Below are 18,817 nucleotides of genomic sequence, written 5' to 3' on the forward strand. Positions count from 1 at the left end.
GCTAGATTTAAGCAATGATAGTTACATTATGTATCCCTTATTATAGTGTAATCTAAGAATACAAGATGGCGGATAGAGCAGTAACAGAAGACACTCAAGGTAATCTTATGTTTTGAACCATTGAAAATAGTAAGACAATCTCCTACATGATTAAAACGTTCTCTCTTTAATCTCTCTTAGTGTACCTAGAGAAAAAGGACGAAACTCATGCTGGCAAACAGTCAGTTGCCGCCGAAAGAGAAAGTACGGTAAGCTGATAAAAGCACTAATTTTATTATAGCACTAATTTTATATTATATTAGAGGATATAAACAATGTTTATCTTGTTAATTTGTCAGTCAATGTAATCACAAAATGATTTGCACAAGACTTAGTTTTTGTTTATTAATTTAATTCGTGCATGTAGGACTTAAGTGTAAAGTAGACAGGGTGTAATACCACAAGGAAGGGTTACGTTTTTACAAACGTTGGCCGTGTAGCACTTATATTTAAACAGACTGAACTGATTCGAGTGTAATGTGAAGTGCTAGTTTTGTACCCCATATGAACCATGTGTCAACGTTAGCCCTACTGATGGAAATGGGCCCCACACAAGGACAGAGAAAAACTCTGACCAGTGTGGGAATTGAACCCACGACCTTCGGGTTAGATCTCCGCCACTCTACCGACTGAGCTACAAGGTCAGACGGGAGCAGGCCGTGGGAACTGAAGTTGTTAAAGTCACGGCAATCCTTCCTTGTAGCTCAGTCAGTAGAGCGGCAGAGATCTAACCCGAAGGTCGTGGGTTCAATTCCCACCATGGTCAGAGTTTTTCTCTGTCCTTGTGTGGGGCCCATTTCCATCAGTAGGGCTAACGCTTACATGGTTCATATGGCGTACAAAACTAGCACTTCACATTACACTCGAATCAGTTAAGCGTGTAATACTGTAGGCCATTTTACAGTTGTTGGCTCAGTGACCTAGCCTATGAATGGCTGCAAGGCTGCCGGTGACCTTGTGTTGATACAGTCCTCACTGCTTTTATCATGTAAATTATGCTGTTGTAATTCTAATTAGTCTACATTAGCATTAGAAAAGCAGAAAGGTTTGAATGGGTGCTTTCCATTATGCCTGACCATCAGGTTGGAGACCAGTGGAACTAGCCAAGGAAAATGGAACAACAGTTTTCATCAAAAGTCAATATCCAACTGGACTGAAGCGTTCCATTTATGTTTCGACCAAAATTTCGGTTCTCTTACATCACAGTGAAATGGGACTGGAACCAAGAGTTTTTGTTAATGAAACGACACGTTTTGTTCGGTCCGGTCAGACCAAACTGAAACGGACCTTTCCATTTGACTTCAGTCCGAAATTCCCAGAAATTTTAGCTTAATGGAAAGCACTCCATGAAAGCAGGGTCACCAGCAGCCCTTGCTTCCATTCTTAGGCCAGGTAACTTAGCTACAACTGCAAAATGGTCTATTGAGTTTATTTGAGATATTATTAAGCTTAATTGTAGAACACCCGTCTACTCCAAAACACTTCAAAAAATTGCAGCCACTCTGTAACGCACTAAACTGTAGTTACGTGGCTACATGGCTAAGTTCAAACAGTGGCTAAGGGGATATTTTTTGAGCAAACGAACAGTTGATACATCTCATTTGATGGTTTAACATATAATATGTGTGGATATTTTGTGAGTTGCATTGTATTTTTCCTCGCCCCGCAGGGGCTTGGAAAAATAATTATTAGCCTTGAGCAAAATGTCCACGAGTATTATATGTTAAACCATTGAATGAGAGATTTATTGCTCCCCTGCAAAAAAGGTGTTATCTTCCTTCAACTTCTTTTGATAAGAGATGCATCATCTGTCCTTCAGGGCATGTGTGAATGATGCAAATAGCAAAAAAATGCAGCCAAATGTCCTTTATTTGATTGCGTAAATGAAATGATGAGTAACAAGCGATGACGAGGTAAATTCTCTATCTTTTTATCGTGCTGAAAACTATTTCTTTCATAGAAAAACTCCTGTTTTGTCCATACATGTATGTATTTGCTCTGTTCTAAACCGGTTCAACCGGTACACTGCAGTGTAGTACCGTCTCATATTTTGCATGTTTTCTTGACCAAAATGGTAAAATGGCATGATAGTGGAATTATAATAAATGTTGTTAACCCATTCATCCCGGAAGCGGCCCCATTGATGAGTAAAATAGTCTGGCATTAGACGGAGGAAAATCTGTTTAGTGTCACTCTCAAGACTGAAAGGGTTGGACCTACGTAGCTTTTTAGTGGGTCTAGGTGTTGTTAACCCATTCATGCCTGAAGTGGCACCCAATGATGAGCAATCATCTGACGTTAGACAAGGTAAAATCTGTGAGTCTCGCTCTCAGGACTGGAAGGAGTAATTGATATTTGCAGTGTATATATTGTAGTACAATTTGTTCCTTTGGTACAATTTTTTCTAAACTGGTAGAGAATATATTGAACTGGTACAAAATATATTGAACTGGTACAATTTTAATTGTACTGGTTTATTTTTATCAACTGTCTAAAAAAGGGATTTTCCTTTTTTGGGGGTGTAGTTAAAAAACAGGGGCGTGGCTTTTAGGGGGTCTAAAAAAGATCATGTTATTCCTTTCTTTTCTTCTACTTTCCTACCCCTTCCTCATCTTCCCCATCACCTCTACCCAACCCCCCTTTCTTTCACAGTTCTATCCCCCCTTATTTTCCAGGTGTCCCCCCTCCTTGCATACCCTTATGCCCACTCCCTCTATGACAGACTTTACACAGTATACTTGAGACTTTCTTTTTTACTCACCCGAACCTGAACTTGAACTCCCAACCTCTGGATCTGTTGTCCACTCTCTTATCCACTTGACCACGCAAGCAGATCATGCAAACTTATCATTATAATTTATAATTAAATATTTTAATATTCATCCCAGGCCACTCTCGGTCCAAACTTCAATTTATTCACATTTAGACTTCGCAAGTTTCAGTGGAAGAAAACAGCTCGACAATGCAGTGTGTATCACACGAAATATTCTATCAAAGATAGATGACTTTAAGCAAAAGCAGAAGCGAAATACATCACAACTAACCATGTTTATCGAAGATCAATTTTACAATAAAGCAATGGAATACTTGAAAATTCAAAGTGAAATATCAAGTAGTGATTCGAGAGAAACGGAAGGCAAACTATCTCAGTCACAACTAAAGACATTGCAAAGAAAGAAATGGACATACCACCAGGGAAAACTGAGCTAAACTTCAGAATACACTGCCACTTATTTGCATTTCATTGAATAAGAATAGGCTCTATTGTATTAAGACTCGTTCTTCAAAAGATGCCGCATAGGGGAAACAATAGTGGTTAGCTGTGGCGGGGTATTCTGAAGTTGCTCCAAAATCTGCAAACACCTGACAGGAAAACTGTTATCCCAAAGAGTAAACTCTACGACACTCTTAGTCTTAGCACACCAAAGAACAGCACATAGAGGACGTCAAATCACAGTCAAGTAAATGGGAGAATGACAACTATTCAGAAGTAAGCGTTTGACTTTTAAAGTTGTTCGTAAGTTTATGTCCATTGCACGAACAGCAGCAGACTATCACCAGCAAACAAGAAAGCAACCACAAAAACAACCGAAATTTAAGATTTCGGACATGGTGGCAATAAAAATAAACAAAGTCGACAAGATCAACCCTTTTCACCCCAATATGCTCTTGGGTCAAATCATCGAAATTGAAGAGAGTGGATATGTAAGAATTGTGACAGAGTATGGTTACATTGTAACTCTCTGATCACACCCTCTTGATTCTATCCTTGTATTGCCACTAATGTGAAACTAGATTTATCTACCAAAACATCTTTTTCGCAGCATGCAAAAAAGCAAGAGGGCTATAGATGAAAAACTGCTGATTGGTGCTAAGTTTCCCCTATACTACTCATTGAGATATCCTGATATGGAAAAACAAAACAAATCGCTACAAGACACTAATCTCAAAATACTATTTTATTGATTTAATGACAAATAGCAAAATTAAATTGTAAGATTTCTGCACTTTATTTCTTGTCTTATTGAAACAGTGACATAATTCATGTATTGCTGTTATAGTCTGCAAACTGAATTGTACAGACAACATGATAAAACTAATCCAAACCAACAGCAGGACTGGTACACTCATGGTAACTTGATGATAAGCCAAAAAGCAATCCTTAGCCCTTGTCACCACATACACTAAATGAACAGACTTTAAAATAAATTCTTAATGTTTATGTTTAGTAGATCATGACTGTAAATAAAAGCTAACCATTCTAGAGCAAGTGTTTAGGCTTAAATTTTGTAAATTAGTGCTTAAAACCACTCATGTTATTCTTGGTCAAACCAGACTGTTAAGTACATGTATTTCCAACAAGTCTTGCTATTTCTGTCCTGCTCTGAATGCTCAGCAAACCTTATTTCAGTAACCTCTTGAACTAAGTAAATGAATGGCAAACAGCTGTTATCAATGAAGTGTGTTCTTTGTGTTCAACAAACATTAAACTATTTTCACTGTTTTTGCACCAGTACAATTAACCCTTTCAGCCCCGATAGTGCCAAATGGCACTTATAGATTTTACTCTGTCTAACGCCAGACGATTTTACTCGTCAATGGGGAACCCCTCGGGGCTTACAGGGTTAAGCTAACAGCGTGAAAAAACTATGTCCCTGTTTAACCCTTTCAGCCCCGATAGTGCCAAATGGCACTTATAGATTTTACTCTGTCTAACGCCAGACGATTTTACTCGTCAATGGGGAACCCCTCGGGGCTTACAGGGTTAAAATTGTAGCAGTTCAAACTATTTTGTACCAGTTCAATATATTCTGTACCAGTTCAAAAACAAATTGTACCAAAGTGCAAATTGAACTACAACATATACATGTAGAAGTGTAGAACAGAGCTGTATGATTGTTTTGAACTGTCCCCCCTGCCCCTCCCCCAGGTTAAAGTAGACAGCCAGCCAAAAGATGACAAAGGCCACCAGCAAGGTAAAGGAGGTAAGCAGCAAAAAAGTGGAAAAAAGGACAAACAAAAACAGCAATCAGCACCAAAACAGCACAAAGCATATCCACAGACTGCTGCAAAAAAGACTGAAAAACCTGCAGTACCAAGCAAAGATGAGAAACCATCAGCTACAAGTAGTGGTGGCACTGATGCCCCATATGAGAAAAGTAAAGCAGAGGTCAAGGCTGAACGAAGAGCCAAACAGGTAAGTGAACTTACCGTACCTTTATCTACTTAAAAATTAAAGCTAAGAATAAAATTAATATCTTTTTACTAGATTGTTTGATGTGTAGTATCGCTAAGTATTTTTATGAGTTGTGCTGGGATGAGCCCACTAGGGCAAGTCAAAGTTCTCTACTGTACAAATATTGTGGAATATTTGTACTCTTTTCATGCGTTTTCTGTACAATAACAAATACATGTACAATGGCTGTACATGACGTATACAGACGAATAATGAATTGAACTATTACCGGTATGTGGAACTTACATTTAAATTGTGCCCAAGGAATTTGGCAATGTTTAAGGTTAATGATGGTGATGATGATGACAGCGGCAACAACAACGACTTTATTACAATAGTAGTACATCCACCAGGTGGCTCTTTGTCTACTAATTACAAATCAGCTGAAATGAAACATTGGTTTTTGAGGAGAAGGGAAACTTGAGTACCTAAGGAAAAACGTCTCGCAGCACAGTAGAGAACCAACAAACACAACCCACATGTTGCGCAGAGTCTGGGAATGGAATCCATGGCACGTTGGTGGGAGGTGCATGCTCTTACCACTGCACCAGCCTTGCTCCCCTTGGTTGGACTAACCAAGAATATAGGTTGAATTATTATGTATTTTTAAGGAAGCACAAAGAGCGGCAAAGGCTCAGAAACAAGCTGAAGCAGGAGTTAAACAGAAACCCAGCGCTGAACCTGCTACGAGGAATGATGGCACTGATGCAGCATCTGAGAAAAGTAAAGCAGAGATCAAAGCTGAACGGAGAGCTAAACAGGTACTTTAAGTGGACTTTCCCAAATTTATGATTATAATCATTTATTCACGGAATCTTCTTCAATTCCTTCAGGGCTCTATATATATGTATTATCGTTATTAATTATTTTTCTACTGAAATAGCTAATAATAAATAATTATAATGATAAATAAGTATTGTGTTTATGAATGTTTAATTGTGTACATAATAATAATAATAGTAATAATGATAATAATAATAATATTATTATTATTATTATTATTGATTATCCGTTGTAATTATATCGGTAATTATGATAATTATTGAACTTAATGGAACTTAATTGGATCCAGAGAAAAACGGAACTTTAAATTGCCTCCAGACAATTTAGCAATGTGAGGGGTGATGAATGGTAAAATCCGAGACTCACCGCGACATGGAGACCTTTGTTTGCAAATCCGAGACAGAGTCCAAAACATGAAAGACTTCACACTGAAATAAATGTAATATAAAAAAGACCTCGAGACTCTTCGCAAAGGCTATCGAGATTTTTTGAAGATTGTGAAGGCCAAGATTTTGGAGGTACCATTTGTCACCCCCAATGTGAAGATGGACTAACCAAGAAAAATAAAATCTGTATTTTTGAAGGAAGCACAAAGAGCAGCAAAGGCTCAGAAACAAGCTGAAATGGGAATTAAACACAAACCCGGCAGTGAAGGTGTGTATGATTTTCAAATATTTTCATCTCTTAAAACTTAAAGTCATTACTTACAGGCATTGCTACACATTATATCCAGAAATGCACAGATGTAGACGATTGTTTATTTTTAGAAAATAGCAAACTGTCCCCTCACTCTCTTTCTCGACTTCGACGTCACCTGTGGCTAGAATTACTAACATTAAGCATCACTTAAGTGGCTCCTTATTATTCTCTATCGGCCACTGGGCAGCTGCTGATTGGGGTGGAGATAAGAGAACGAACATGGGATGGATTGGCCACACCGGATGGACATGAGGTCAAGACGGCCCTAGAGGGAAACTTTCAGGGGAAATGTAAGAGAGGGAGATCCTTGGACACTTGGAGGTGCACAAGGAAGTTAGAACTTGAGAAAAGAGGACTTACATGACTGTATGTAGTGTATTAGGAGATGAGAGGACAGATGATGATGTTAATGGCGATAATGACGATGATGATGATGATGACGACGAAAATGATCACGCCGATGATGATGACGCCGATAAGGGGGAGATGACGATAATGATGACGCCGATAAGGGGGGATGACGATGATGATGACGACAACGACGACAATGATGACGCCAATGATGATGACGCCGATAAAGGGAGATGACGATGCTGATGACGACGACGACAATGATGACGCCGATAAGGGGAGATGACTATGATGATGACGACGACGACAATAATGATGATGATAAAAATAAGTGCATCATAATTGTGGTAGATGGCATTGATGTTAAGACTTGACAGGACACAGTGACTTTCTTTGAGATCATTACGTAAATTTTTGGACATTCCTTTTTTACAGTGATTGCTTCATCTGTTTTCTATTTGTGTGTTTCTGTTTACAGGCCATCGTGTGATGGTTGCACATGATCTTCAAGCCGATGATGAAAAAGTGCAAAAGAAAGTGGCCAAGAAATTAGCCAGACAGCAGGTATGAGTATACATATATGAATATCATCCACTTATCGATATGCTGATAATACAAAATTATTTTTATGCAAATTGTCGGATGGTCCCAACAATCTTCTTCAACCCAGTAAAGATCTAAACTATTCACTTAACACGTTACGCCCTTGGTCACCTGATTATTACTTGGCACTTAAATCCTCTTAAACCGAACATATTTTGCATAGCTTACATGTATTTCTTGAAACTGAATTTTGAATTTTGAATCAGAAAAAGGGCTATGTCCGAAAGTTCATTTCCACATAACTTGCAAAATTGCGGCTAGTTTTGAGCAAAACTAAAAATCGGCTGAAAATAGTCACTCTTGTTTTTGGCGTCAAGCCATTCAAAACCTTCGGTGACATGTGCTAGCTAAATGTCTAGTTCCCACTCTCTTGAACAGTACCAGCCCTCTCTGAAGGTATCAGACAGGGAATATGCCAAACAATCCAAATTATGGGGGATCAATTTGAATGGATACATTTAACTTTTGGGTACCTTTTTGCGTTGTACTTTGGGTTGTGCTGTTAGTGTACAATTTGACAAGAAATACATATATATACAATCTTGCTGACGATTGTGTTTCAAATACAGTAGTACTATGTATCAGACTGAGTGCACACTGTGTGGACGTTTGGTAAACATTGACTTACTCTCAATCAATCTTACATGTACACGTACATACCTATATAATGAGTTTGGCATACTTGTGCAATATAATAAGCAAGTTTAGAGTTTCAAAAACCGTGCGGGCGTTGGGATAAAAGCAAGGATGTATTAAACAAAAAATTCTTGCAGCTGTTTACCATAACAAAAAAGACAATTATATGCTTGTTTTTATCCCAACGCGCACATTCGTCTCTTGAAACTCCGAACTGGCTTACAGTGTGCAATAGTAGGGACCTTAAGATCTACGACGGCGACGTCGACGAAAACGTCACCTCAAAATAGAACTTTGCTCTAGTAAAAGTCTTTCGCGATTATTCCATCTCGTTCACGTCGTACAATGTGGGCGAAGTATCCCAAAACGTAATTGGTACGAGCGGTTTTCGACTGAAAATAGAGAATGAAAGATTCTCTGCTGCATGCTCACGTTGTCGCCAAAACCTAAAATTTAGTGATTTCACGTCGTCGTCATGCAGAGAACCGCAAAAATATGAGCTAAAATCCGTGCAGCACGTGCAGCACGATTATTTATGCTCTTTTAACCAATGATATCATTTTTTTGTGGCGTTTTCGTCGACGTCGTCGTCGTAGATCTTAAGCTCTCTAGTAACAATGATGAGACCACAGGCAATGCCAATTCTTCTCAGCATCACTAGAAATTTTTTCAGCTACTGCTCCAACGAGGGCCATCTTTGCATACATGTAGTTTGACAGTGAGTATATATGGTTATTTTTTTTAGGTTCCTCAGCGCACGTCACCTCAGAAAAAAGTTGGGTTATTTTCGCATCTTCATCAATATGAAAAGGATCCATCTTTAACACAAGAAATCAGGTACAGTGATCAACTCAGGCCCCGTCCACACTTATCCGGCGAATTCGCTGGCGAATCCGGAACGTTTTGAATACGCTCTCCAGAGTGGAGCGGAACCGTGTGGACACTAAATCCAGAATTTTTTAGCCGGATGACGTAACTAGATCGAATCCAGTTCCTTACTGTGAAATCAGTCCTTAAGATGGCTGCCGAGGGCTTCATGGCGCATGCTCTGTTTCCTTCAGGAGTTCTGAGTACTATAGTGAATCCAGATACGTTTCGGATACGTGTAGACGGGCAAATGCGATTTGAATACGCTACGTGTGGATGGGAATACTTTCGAATTGGGAAAGAAAAGGTTTCGGGGCCTTAGAGAAGTCAAAGAATGATGTGGGTTAAGAGAGGAGGCACATTATTTTGATGCTTTGAAGGGTACTTCTTAAGTAGTACCTGCGTTTAAGGGCCATACTGTAAGCCATAATCTACTACACAGCTAGTTCACCAGACTGGATTAAAGCCTTTCTGTGTCACCGTCAACAAAGGGTTAGAATAGATGGTATACTCTCGCCTCCTATTTCACCGCGCGGAGGGATTCCCCAAGGAATCGATTGGCACCCTTGCTGTTTGCGGTGTTGGTTAATAGACTGGCGGAAGATTGCAGTACCAGGTTGAAGTACGTAGATGATGCTACTGTTATCGAACTTATCCCTCGAAATTCGCCTAGCTATTTGCCAATCGTTGCCTCTGACATAAACAAGTTCTCATCACACCGTAACATGACGCTAAACGCCAAAAAATGTCAGGAGATGGTTTTCGATTTCTTACAGTACAAGTCTACCACCTTGAGGCGGCCTGTACTGTAAAATACAGTCACTAAATTGGCCAATCAGAGCACTGTTACTATGTAAATGAATCGCATTTATTAACAGGGTACGTACATGTACTTGTACACCAATGCAGACTACATGGTCAACTTTATTTCACTTGCAGTACAATACATACATAGAGTGTACTTAATTGGCGACTCACCATAGGTGCGTCTCACGGCAAAATGAAAGACAAAAACGAAAGTGATAGTACCAATGTACCGTGGGAACCAAAGATGCTGATTGGGAGGTTATGCCACGCATCAATAATTGATTTCAGCATCCCGTTGTTTCGGGTCATCTCTCGGCTTGGCGTCAGAAGTTTTATTGATGGAAGCCATGCAAAACGCAGTTTGTCCCATTCTTGCTTGAAGAGGATTCTGCAGAATAATCAAAACCGCAGTAATCTGAAAAAACCCTCGTCACTAAAGAAGTTTTTTTTTTCTTTTCAGTCTTGGCAGTGTTGGCAATATCCACCCAGCTATTATCACCCTTGGAGTACAGTATGCTAAGGGAATTATATGCGGTTCAAATGCAAGATGTGTTGCACTTCTGTTAGCTTTTAAAAAGGTAAGATCAATGAAAATAAACGAACCAAGATTAGATGCAACAGTTGCATCATTAGTTAGGTGTCTTTGATCCTGTCATCCTTGAGTAAAATTGCCTGGCTTTTGAAAGTAAAATCTTCAAATTAATCACTCACCCCCAATAATTAATTATCACTCTTTGGAGGGAGAGGGTTAAAGGGTAATAGTTTTTTTTGGTGGAACTAGATGTTGTTAACCCACTCTTCCCTGTCTAATAATTATATTTATTTGAAAGTTTTGGTGACGACTTAAAAAACGTCTTTTGGTTGACTGGTATATTTTTCTATGTACATGTTTTCTTTTTGCAGTTAATTGCAGATTATTCAACACCGCCTCAAAAAGAACTTTGCAGAGACCTGGATTCCAAAATCAAGCCTAATATCAGGTAATTATAGCCAATACACCTGAGGTCAAGACCTTGAACACAGTTTTTTTCCAAACCAAAGGTAATTATTTGTATCGTTTATGTTACCTGTTGTTAATGTACCAACAACAGGCTTCTGTTCCGGTGGTTGGCATAATTATTTGAAACATTAAAAGTATAGCTGCAAGCAGTTATTTTCCCTATGTGGACCTCAATTCCTGTCAATAACAGATCCCATGCACAGAACGTACAACACAGAAGGTCCGTTACGTAACATCAGACGCCAAGCCTTTGGATTCCAGACAGCTTTTAAAGTATTATTTGATGTAATGGTTGTGGAATTGCACTTGTGTTAACCATTAATTTCTTTTATCATTCCATGTTTTCCAGTTTTCTTACCCAATGCCGTCCTTTGTCGGTCAGCATGGGAAACGCCATCAAATATCTCAAGCTGCAAATAACACATTCACCTCCTGATATGCCTGACGACAAGGTACACTTTGTATGAATCGTTCAAACGGAGTTCAGGCGCTGGTTATTATATTCGCGTTCGATGTCATTTTGACCAATCAAAGCCACCGGTTAAGAGGCTCGTAAAAAGTGAAAAACTAGTTGTAATTTGATCTACAACCTCGCAAGGTAGAGGAATAGGTTTAAGGCCGGGTTGATGTCACCTACTGCTTTGCATTGTGACAGTTCTTTGAAAAACAGCGATGCAAAGTAATCTGCGACGTCAAACCGGTGTCCAATCCATTCCCCTTCATTGCTTGGTCATCGATCAAATCGCAGCTATTAACAAAATTACGTTTTCACTAAAAAAGGTCTAAAAAACAGCGCAATGCAGTTGGAAAGATTTCGGAGAATAAAGAAAGTGGAGAGGTTTGTTGAGGTGATAGGCACCTGACCTTAAATGTAACTTTGATTTTGTTCTATTTCCAGGCAAAGGAGTGTCTTATCGACAGCATCGACAAGTTTGTTCAGGAAAGGATAGTTCTTGCAGGAGTTGCTATCTCGCAGACATACGCAAGGACCAAGATAAATGATGGAGATGTTATCCTTACATACGCTTGGTGAGTTTTGTAAATCGTCTCTCTTGTATTTTCTTCGATACCTCTGTGACCTTCACTCAGTGTTACTCTGATTCCCTTATTCCGTATCTTATCCAGTTTAGAAACGCCACACATTCGTCAAAGGATTTTCATCTGTGCAACTTCTCTTCTCTTTTCTACCCTTGCATCTTCTTCGTGTGACTGCCCATCTCTCTGATTTAGACAACATCGCTGTCCTCACTAGTGCAGCCTTATAGTTCTTGCCCTTTTAGCGGGAAATACCTGAGTAAAGGTAAAGTCTGCCACGAGCCTAGAAGGCCCACCAGGCTGGCACTTATCTCCGGTTTCTGTAGCATGAAGTGACTGGGAGTATTTCTACTCCCCCCTGGTTGGGATGCTAGTGCATCGCAGGCTTACACCCAGCATTAACTTCGCCGGTTCCCCTCTCTACCCAGGTGTATAAATGGGTACCGTGAGAGTAAAGTGTCTTGCCCAAGAACACAACACAATGTCCCCGGCCAGGACCCGAACCCGGACCACTCGATCCGGAGTCGAGCACACTAACCATGAGGTTAGTGTCCCCCACAATCCTCCCACAATCCTCCCAAATACCTGAGTACCCAGAGAAAAATAATCTGTGGCCATATATGGCGTCGAGTACGGGAATCGAACCTGGGAAACACTGGCGGAATGACCATGTTTACAATTCCTGATTGTTTTTCATTCATGTCTAGCTCCTCTTTGGTGCTTAAGATTTTAAAAGATGCATACGATGCTGGAAAGCAGTTCAGAGTGGTAGTTGTTGATTCGAGACCAAAGTTTGAAGGTAGCGTAAATTGTTTTCTTTGCGACCTAACGGGCGCATGTTTTCTTAAGTTCTGGTAGCTCAAAGTTGCAAGAATGCGCAATCATAGCCAAGTTGAGCGATTTCTGGGAAGGTGTGGAGAGAAAATTCGCAATTTCTGTGTGCTTTACATTACTACATGTAGCTACATGTACACTATATGTGTTGGTTTAAACAAAGATACTGACGACAAATGGACCTATTCCCTTGGAAAAACGTTAGTGTTCTCATTCCGGACCCGAACTACGAAATCGACAAGCCCAGGACAGTGTGATACTCACCCGGACGATTGTACTTCACTTAATAGTCCATTTCCGAGTTCATGTCTGCGTCCTCTTCAAAGCGAGTCTAAGCGCGAAGTTTTTGTGATGGTAATTTTATATATGAATGAAAACTGATTTCCATTCGCTACTTTCGCATTCCCATAACGCAATACGTTTAGGGAGTTCTTTGCATAAAAAGAATACAAGTCATTTCATCTTGGGACTGCATCATACCTCAGTGAACTGGATATCTATTGTTTTAAAGCAAGTAACCCTCAAAAGGAACTGTATTATGGGATTTGAGAAAATCGCGAATGATACAAACTTCGCACTTAGACTCGCTCTGAAGAGGAGGTAGACATGAACTCGGAAATGCCCTTATAGCGAGTCAATAAATGAATTCCCTGAGAAAAACAGAGCAGAGGCGAGAACCAATGAATGCAACCCTTTTTTGGCAACCCTAACTTTTCAATCTCTGCTTCCCAGAATCTATGTTGTAACCTTGTTACAGATCATGCGATGTATACCAGAGGGTCTCACAGGAAATTTTATAAGGAGTGTGTTTTCTCCTTTTCTGTTGTTAAGGTCGACAGTGTCTCCGAAGACTGGTGAAACACGGGATAAGATGTTCGTATGTGTTAATCAGTGCTGTGTCTTATGTCATTAAAGAGGTGTGTTTTGTATTTAAAAGCTAATTATGTAGTGAAAATTTGTGGTCGATATCATTCGGAGTTTTCCAAAGAGAAATTGCGTACAGTGGTGGATGGAAAGCGTATGAAAGATGAAGGGCTGGACCTGGACCTCCAGCTTAGCGCAAATCCACACTATTCTTGAAGCTGACAAGCCTTCAGCTCAGATGATGCTGGAGTCGTCCTTACGTGTTCTAATTATGTGCTATTGATTTAGGAACCTTGTTAACCGAACCATCACCCTTGATCCTTGTATACTTCGTTTTAATTATCCCTCAAGAGCCACTACATACACTGAGACGAAGGATGCGTTGTTTGCTCTCTAATAGTGGGCATGCTTACGTGGCTAATTAATTATGTGTACCAGATTGCACATCCTCAAGATCACATTAGGGGGATTCTTGCTTCAGCACCATAATCATGCCACAAAGGTTGCTAGTCTACTGCTGTTTTAGTTTTGTTTTTTTCCTTAAACAACACATCCTCAAAATCACGTTTCCCATTCTTGATAAGCTGCATTTACCGTCAATTTCGTCTGGACCCAGCTCTCCTAGGCCTAACCGGTCACTTTTGATTGTAAGCAATAGGGGTTGGCTAAGATAAATTGCCATTAAAATAGAAAGAGGCCTCCTAGAAATGAAAGCTGAATGTGCTGCTCGTTCGGTGTCTCAAGCAAACCTTCCGTCAAAATTGAAAGAAGAGAGATTTTTAAACGTAGTAGCACTATAAGGATGGTTGAAACGTGTCGTGGCTGATTTATGTGCGTGGGTTCCCTAGTGTTTCCAAATTCTTCCATTGTAATCCACCAATACTCTTTCTCTCAATCGCTGTCAAGGTGTCCAAGGTGTTCCTCGGTGCCCATGCCCTTCTCGCCAATGGTTATGTCAAGTCACGTGTTGGGTCGTCTATTATCGCTATGGTGGCGCATGCGTCAAATGTGCCAGTGCTGGTTTGCTGTGAGACGTACAAGTTTTGCGAGAGAGTGCAGACAGATTCCTTTGTTTCCAATGAGCTCAGTAAGTAAAACATAGGGAACATAACCGGTAGAGCTTAACTCCCATCCTTTCTATAACTGCACTATAACCCGCACTTCAAATAGAGCAGTTTTCAATTGAGTGTCGAAAGTAATTAGCGAATTGCTTTGGTTTTGCATTTACTTCCCTCAGTGATTGGTTGAAAGTTCTCGCGCCATTTTTCAACCAATCAGGGGTCAATTCAATAAACCTTTTACACGTGTAATTTACAAGTGTAGCTATTGTTCTCAGACTCTAAAACAATCATTATGGCTACACTTGTAAATTACACGTGTAAAAGTTTTATTGAATTGACCCCTGAAGTGAAAGCAAAACCAATCGTGGCTTGCGCGTGCACATTTTCCCGCACTTTGTGTCGGCTACGTGTAATTACTTCGAGTGCTGATTGGTTTACTGGATTGTCTCCGTCCTTTTTGATTGGCCAAAGTTATTACTTTGTTTTTGGCTTTACGACACTCGATTGAAACTCGCTCTATATATAAATGTCTAAATCATTTCATTCATCAAGTCCTCCCACGGAAACACAAGAGCCCAACAAATTGACCTGTTCCCAACTGTGTGGCTTCATAGCTCAGTTGGTAGAGCATTGCACCTGCATTGCACCAGCATTGCACCAGCATTGCACCGGCATCGCAGAGGTTTATGGGTTCGAATCCCGTTGAAGGCGTCTGAATTTTTCAGGTGTCAAGAAAAGGCAATTGCTTAAATTGTTCAGTTACGTGCAAGGGTCACTACTTCGTCCCATGCTGTCCCCTTGTCCCGGTTTTTCGCCGCAGAATGGACTATTTTGAGCGGACTTTTAGATTATATTTCCTGATAAAAGGTAGTTCCGGTGTCATAAGTCTGGTCAAGAAATATTGGTGCCAGCAAACTTTGCAACAAATATGCCATTTTCGAAATATTAATATTCAGCTTGATAGCGAGGCAGAGAGGACAAAAACAATAGAAATAAGTTGCAATAAATGTGAAAGATATTAACATTTCATGCCACTTTCCTTTGTCTTTGTCCTCCAAACCTCTCTTTCAAGCTGAATTTTAATATATCTAAAGTGGCCTATTGCCTTCTGTCTTCCTTTCGTTGACTTGCGGTTGTCCTGTTTCTCGTCAGGTGACCCGGATGATTTGGTACCGCTGACCAGAGAGACTGAAGATGTTTTATCCGATTGGAGAGACGTCAATTCTCTTCATTTGTTGAACTTAGTATATGATATCACACCGCCTCATTTCGTCTCCATGGTAATAACAGAAGTGGGCATGATACCCTGCACATCTGTTCCAGTGGTCCTCAGAGTACAGAATCCTGATACACAATAGTTCCTCGTTCGTAGTGCCGTGCTCATGGTACATTTTGGAATGTTCGGGGTATTCTCGGGCTATCATCGGTTGCCGGTCGACAATCGTCGGCTGTCAGTTATCTGATATAGGTCCCAATTCACGGCAACCTCGTCAACCTTGTCAAAGCGAATTTAAGTTCGAAATAGCATTAGAACTTTAAGGAGCCGTGGCACGAAATGTAGGCAAATTCATCGACTGAAGACTGGCAAAAAAATCAAGCGAAATAACTAAATGTACTTAAAATAATGAAAGAAAAGGAAAGAAAAGGAATTTCATTTAAGTGTCTAGTCGTTCTAGCGCTGGAGCACTAATTGAGGACACTGTAAACTGAAATCAACAATTTAACACAAATCAAGTCAAATGTTGTTTTTTTTGAGGAGAGGGGAAAACCGAGGTACCTGGAGAAAAACCTCTCGGAGCAGAGTAGAGAACCAACAAACTCAACCCACAGATGACGCCGAGTCTGGCAATCGAACCCGCGCCACATTGGTGGGAGGCGAGTGCTCTCACCACTGCGCCATCCCTGCACGAAGACATTTTCGAATGAAACAACAGTGATGGGCAAAATTGAAGAAAAGTAAAATGGATTGCGATTGGGGTTTTTGAAAACTGTTCAGCCAACAGGTTTTTCTTCTCTGGTGTTTGTAACTTAAATTATGCTTGTTCGACGTACATGTTTGGTCATGAAACTTTGAGTTGTGTTGATTAAAAGCATTGATAGGGTAAAGTCAGAAGCGTATAACTCCGAATCGGGGTTATATGGTAAAGTTAAGTTGCGTAGCGTGTTGGGGCGAGTAATTGGTAAAACAAAAATTAACTTCACTGCCGTGACACATTGTCTTTAAATTTATTTGAAACAATAAAATGGATTTAATTGGGTGTAACATGGAAGGATTGACTTCAAAACTAGTTTTAAAAAACGAAAAAGAAATGCGAATCCTCTCTGTTCGATCAAGTTGATTTAAACATAATTGCATACAGAATATGAGAACATGTGACAGTTCAACGTCTTAAAACTGAAGATTATATAAAATGCAGAGTTGGTGTAGGTATTGCGTCCGTACTTTTTAAAGTGAGGCCACGATGAATTATCATGCAGAAACGACAACAACTGCACAGCATTGTGTTTTTGTATGTGACATCATTTTCATCAATAAACAACCGACGCCTTTTCGCAGGAGGAATGTTTTACGTTCCAACGTAGATCGCAAGCATCTATCTTTCATTCTTTAATAATCTTGAAATCCCGTAAAAAATGAAAAAACAATGATTGAAAAAAAGCACTCTCTCCTGCAGTCCATCGATTTCGATGATGACTGAGTTGGAGGTCTTGACGTGGTTATGACTCGTACTTTTGCAATGGGGGTGTATAACAGAGTGCTGGTCTGGCCTGGGGCAGATTATGGAGGCGCTCCTACTCTACTGCGTACCTTGATGTCCGTACCACAGCACTCCAGACTGTTCTGTTCAATGCTTGGTCCTCTCAGGTATCAAGATCAACTTCGGCTGTTTTCATGTGGTTCTAGATGACGTCCTTGAAGCGAAGCTTCGGGCCGCCCATCTGGCGTTTCCCTTGAGCTACAATAGTTTTGAAACTCGATCACCAAGCATGCGTTATTTTTAGCTTAGGATAAATGCAGATGTTAACTCTTACCTTGAGAAGACAGTAACTATAACTAAATAAATGAATCAATTTAAACTAAATCCTTGCAAAATCAGATGTTTCTGTGTAATTATCATGATTGTAATAAATAATATTCAGGTATATCATGAGCAAAGTACACCACTGCTTTCCGCACAAGTCTCCGACGTAACAGCCTCTAAGATATTGAAGTGCATTTTTTTCAAAACAAAAATTCGTGATGAGGCTTAAGCTTGGGACGGCTTAATAGGTTCTAGCATAGTTGGACCTGACACGAGGTAATACAAAGTTTCTGAAGTAACAGGAAGTCGTTTGGACAGCTGACAGAGTTATGCATTGGTAGGGGAAGATTCTAATTCATAATTAATTAGAGTGTAATGTGAAGTGCTAGTTTTCTACCCCATATGAACCATGTGGGCGTTAGCGCTACTCATGGAAATGGGCCCACACAAGGACAGAGACAAACTCTGACCAGGGTGGGAAATTGTGTGTGCCCATTTCCATTAGTAGGGCTAACGCCCACTTGTTTCATATGGAGTACAAAACTAGCACTTAACATTACAATCTAATCAGTTAAGTCTGTTCAAATGTAAGTGCTACACGGCCAACGTTTGCAAAAACTTAATCCTTCCTTGTTCCAATTCATAAGTCTGTCTGGGGAAGGTTCGTGTGTTTGTGATCGCAAACATTTCACAAAATTGCAACGATTAAGATTTTATTAATAGCGGAGCTCCGGCGGCTCGAAGGGCGGCTTAGCGCAGCACCATACTCATAGGAAGGAACCCATGAGTTGCTTTTCTCATGGTAATTGTGTGCGTGCAAAAAAGGATTCAGGGGGAAACACTGTGATAATGGTAAGCAATATAGGCGAATTGCTTAACAGCAGGCAGTCCTAGCCAGGTTTTGAAACTACGACCTCCGTAACAACGGCTGGATGCTTCACCCTTTGAGGTACAAAAATCTTTGGGTGCAACAATCGAG

At 40.2% G+C, this 18,817-nt stretch overlaps 1 protein-coding gene across 1 annotated transcript; it reads left to right on the forward strand.

Annotated features, from left to right (window-relative positions):
- The first annotated feature begins 39 nt into the window (after positions 1-39).
- Positions 40-17,073, forward strand: LOC138002939 (translation initiation factor eIF2B subunit delta-like). The gene is made up of 15 exons (XM_068848904.1): positions 40-99; positions 181-248; positions 4,970-5,236; positions 5,887-6,036; positions 6,643-6,712; positions 7,587-7,672; positions 9,093-9,184; positions 10,482-10,599; positions 10,925-11,001; positions 11,371-11,473; positions 11,920-12,050; positions 12,764-12,855; positions 13,722-13,807; positions 14,661-14,841; positions 15,968-17,073. The coding sequence occupies exons 1-15, from the start codon at positions 66-68 to the stop codon at positions 16,171-16,173; spliced, it is 1,761 nt and encodes a 586-aa protein (XP_068705005.1). The 5' UTR covers positions 40-65; the 3' UTR covers positions 16,174-17,073.
- Positions 17,074-18,817: the final 1,744 nt, after the last annotated feature.

Source organism: Montipora foliosa, chromosome 5 (assembly GCF_036669935.1).
Source record: "Montipora foliosa isolate CH-2021 chromosome 5, ASM3666993v2, whole genome shotgun sequence".
Lineage (NCBI taxonomy): Eukaryota > Metazoa > Cnidaria > Anthozoa > Scleractinia > Acroporidae > Montipora > Montipora foliosa.

What these genes read in the sequence shown, in the direction of transcription:
- LOC138002939 (XM_068848904.1), top strand. Translation starts at nt 66, where the DNA reads ATGGCGGATAGAGCAGTAACAGAAGACACTCAAG. An exon ending in CTGAACGAAGAGCCAAACAG is followed by an intron (nt 5,237 to 5,886) that starts GTAAGTGAACTT and finishes TGTATTTTTAAG; the next exon opens with GAAGCACAAAGAGCGGCAAA. An exon ending in ACACAAACCCGGCAGTGAAG is followed by an intron (nt 6,713 to 7,586) that starts GTGTGTATGATT and finishes TTCTGTTTACAG; the next exon opens with GCCATCGTGTGATGGTTGCA.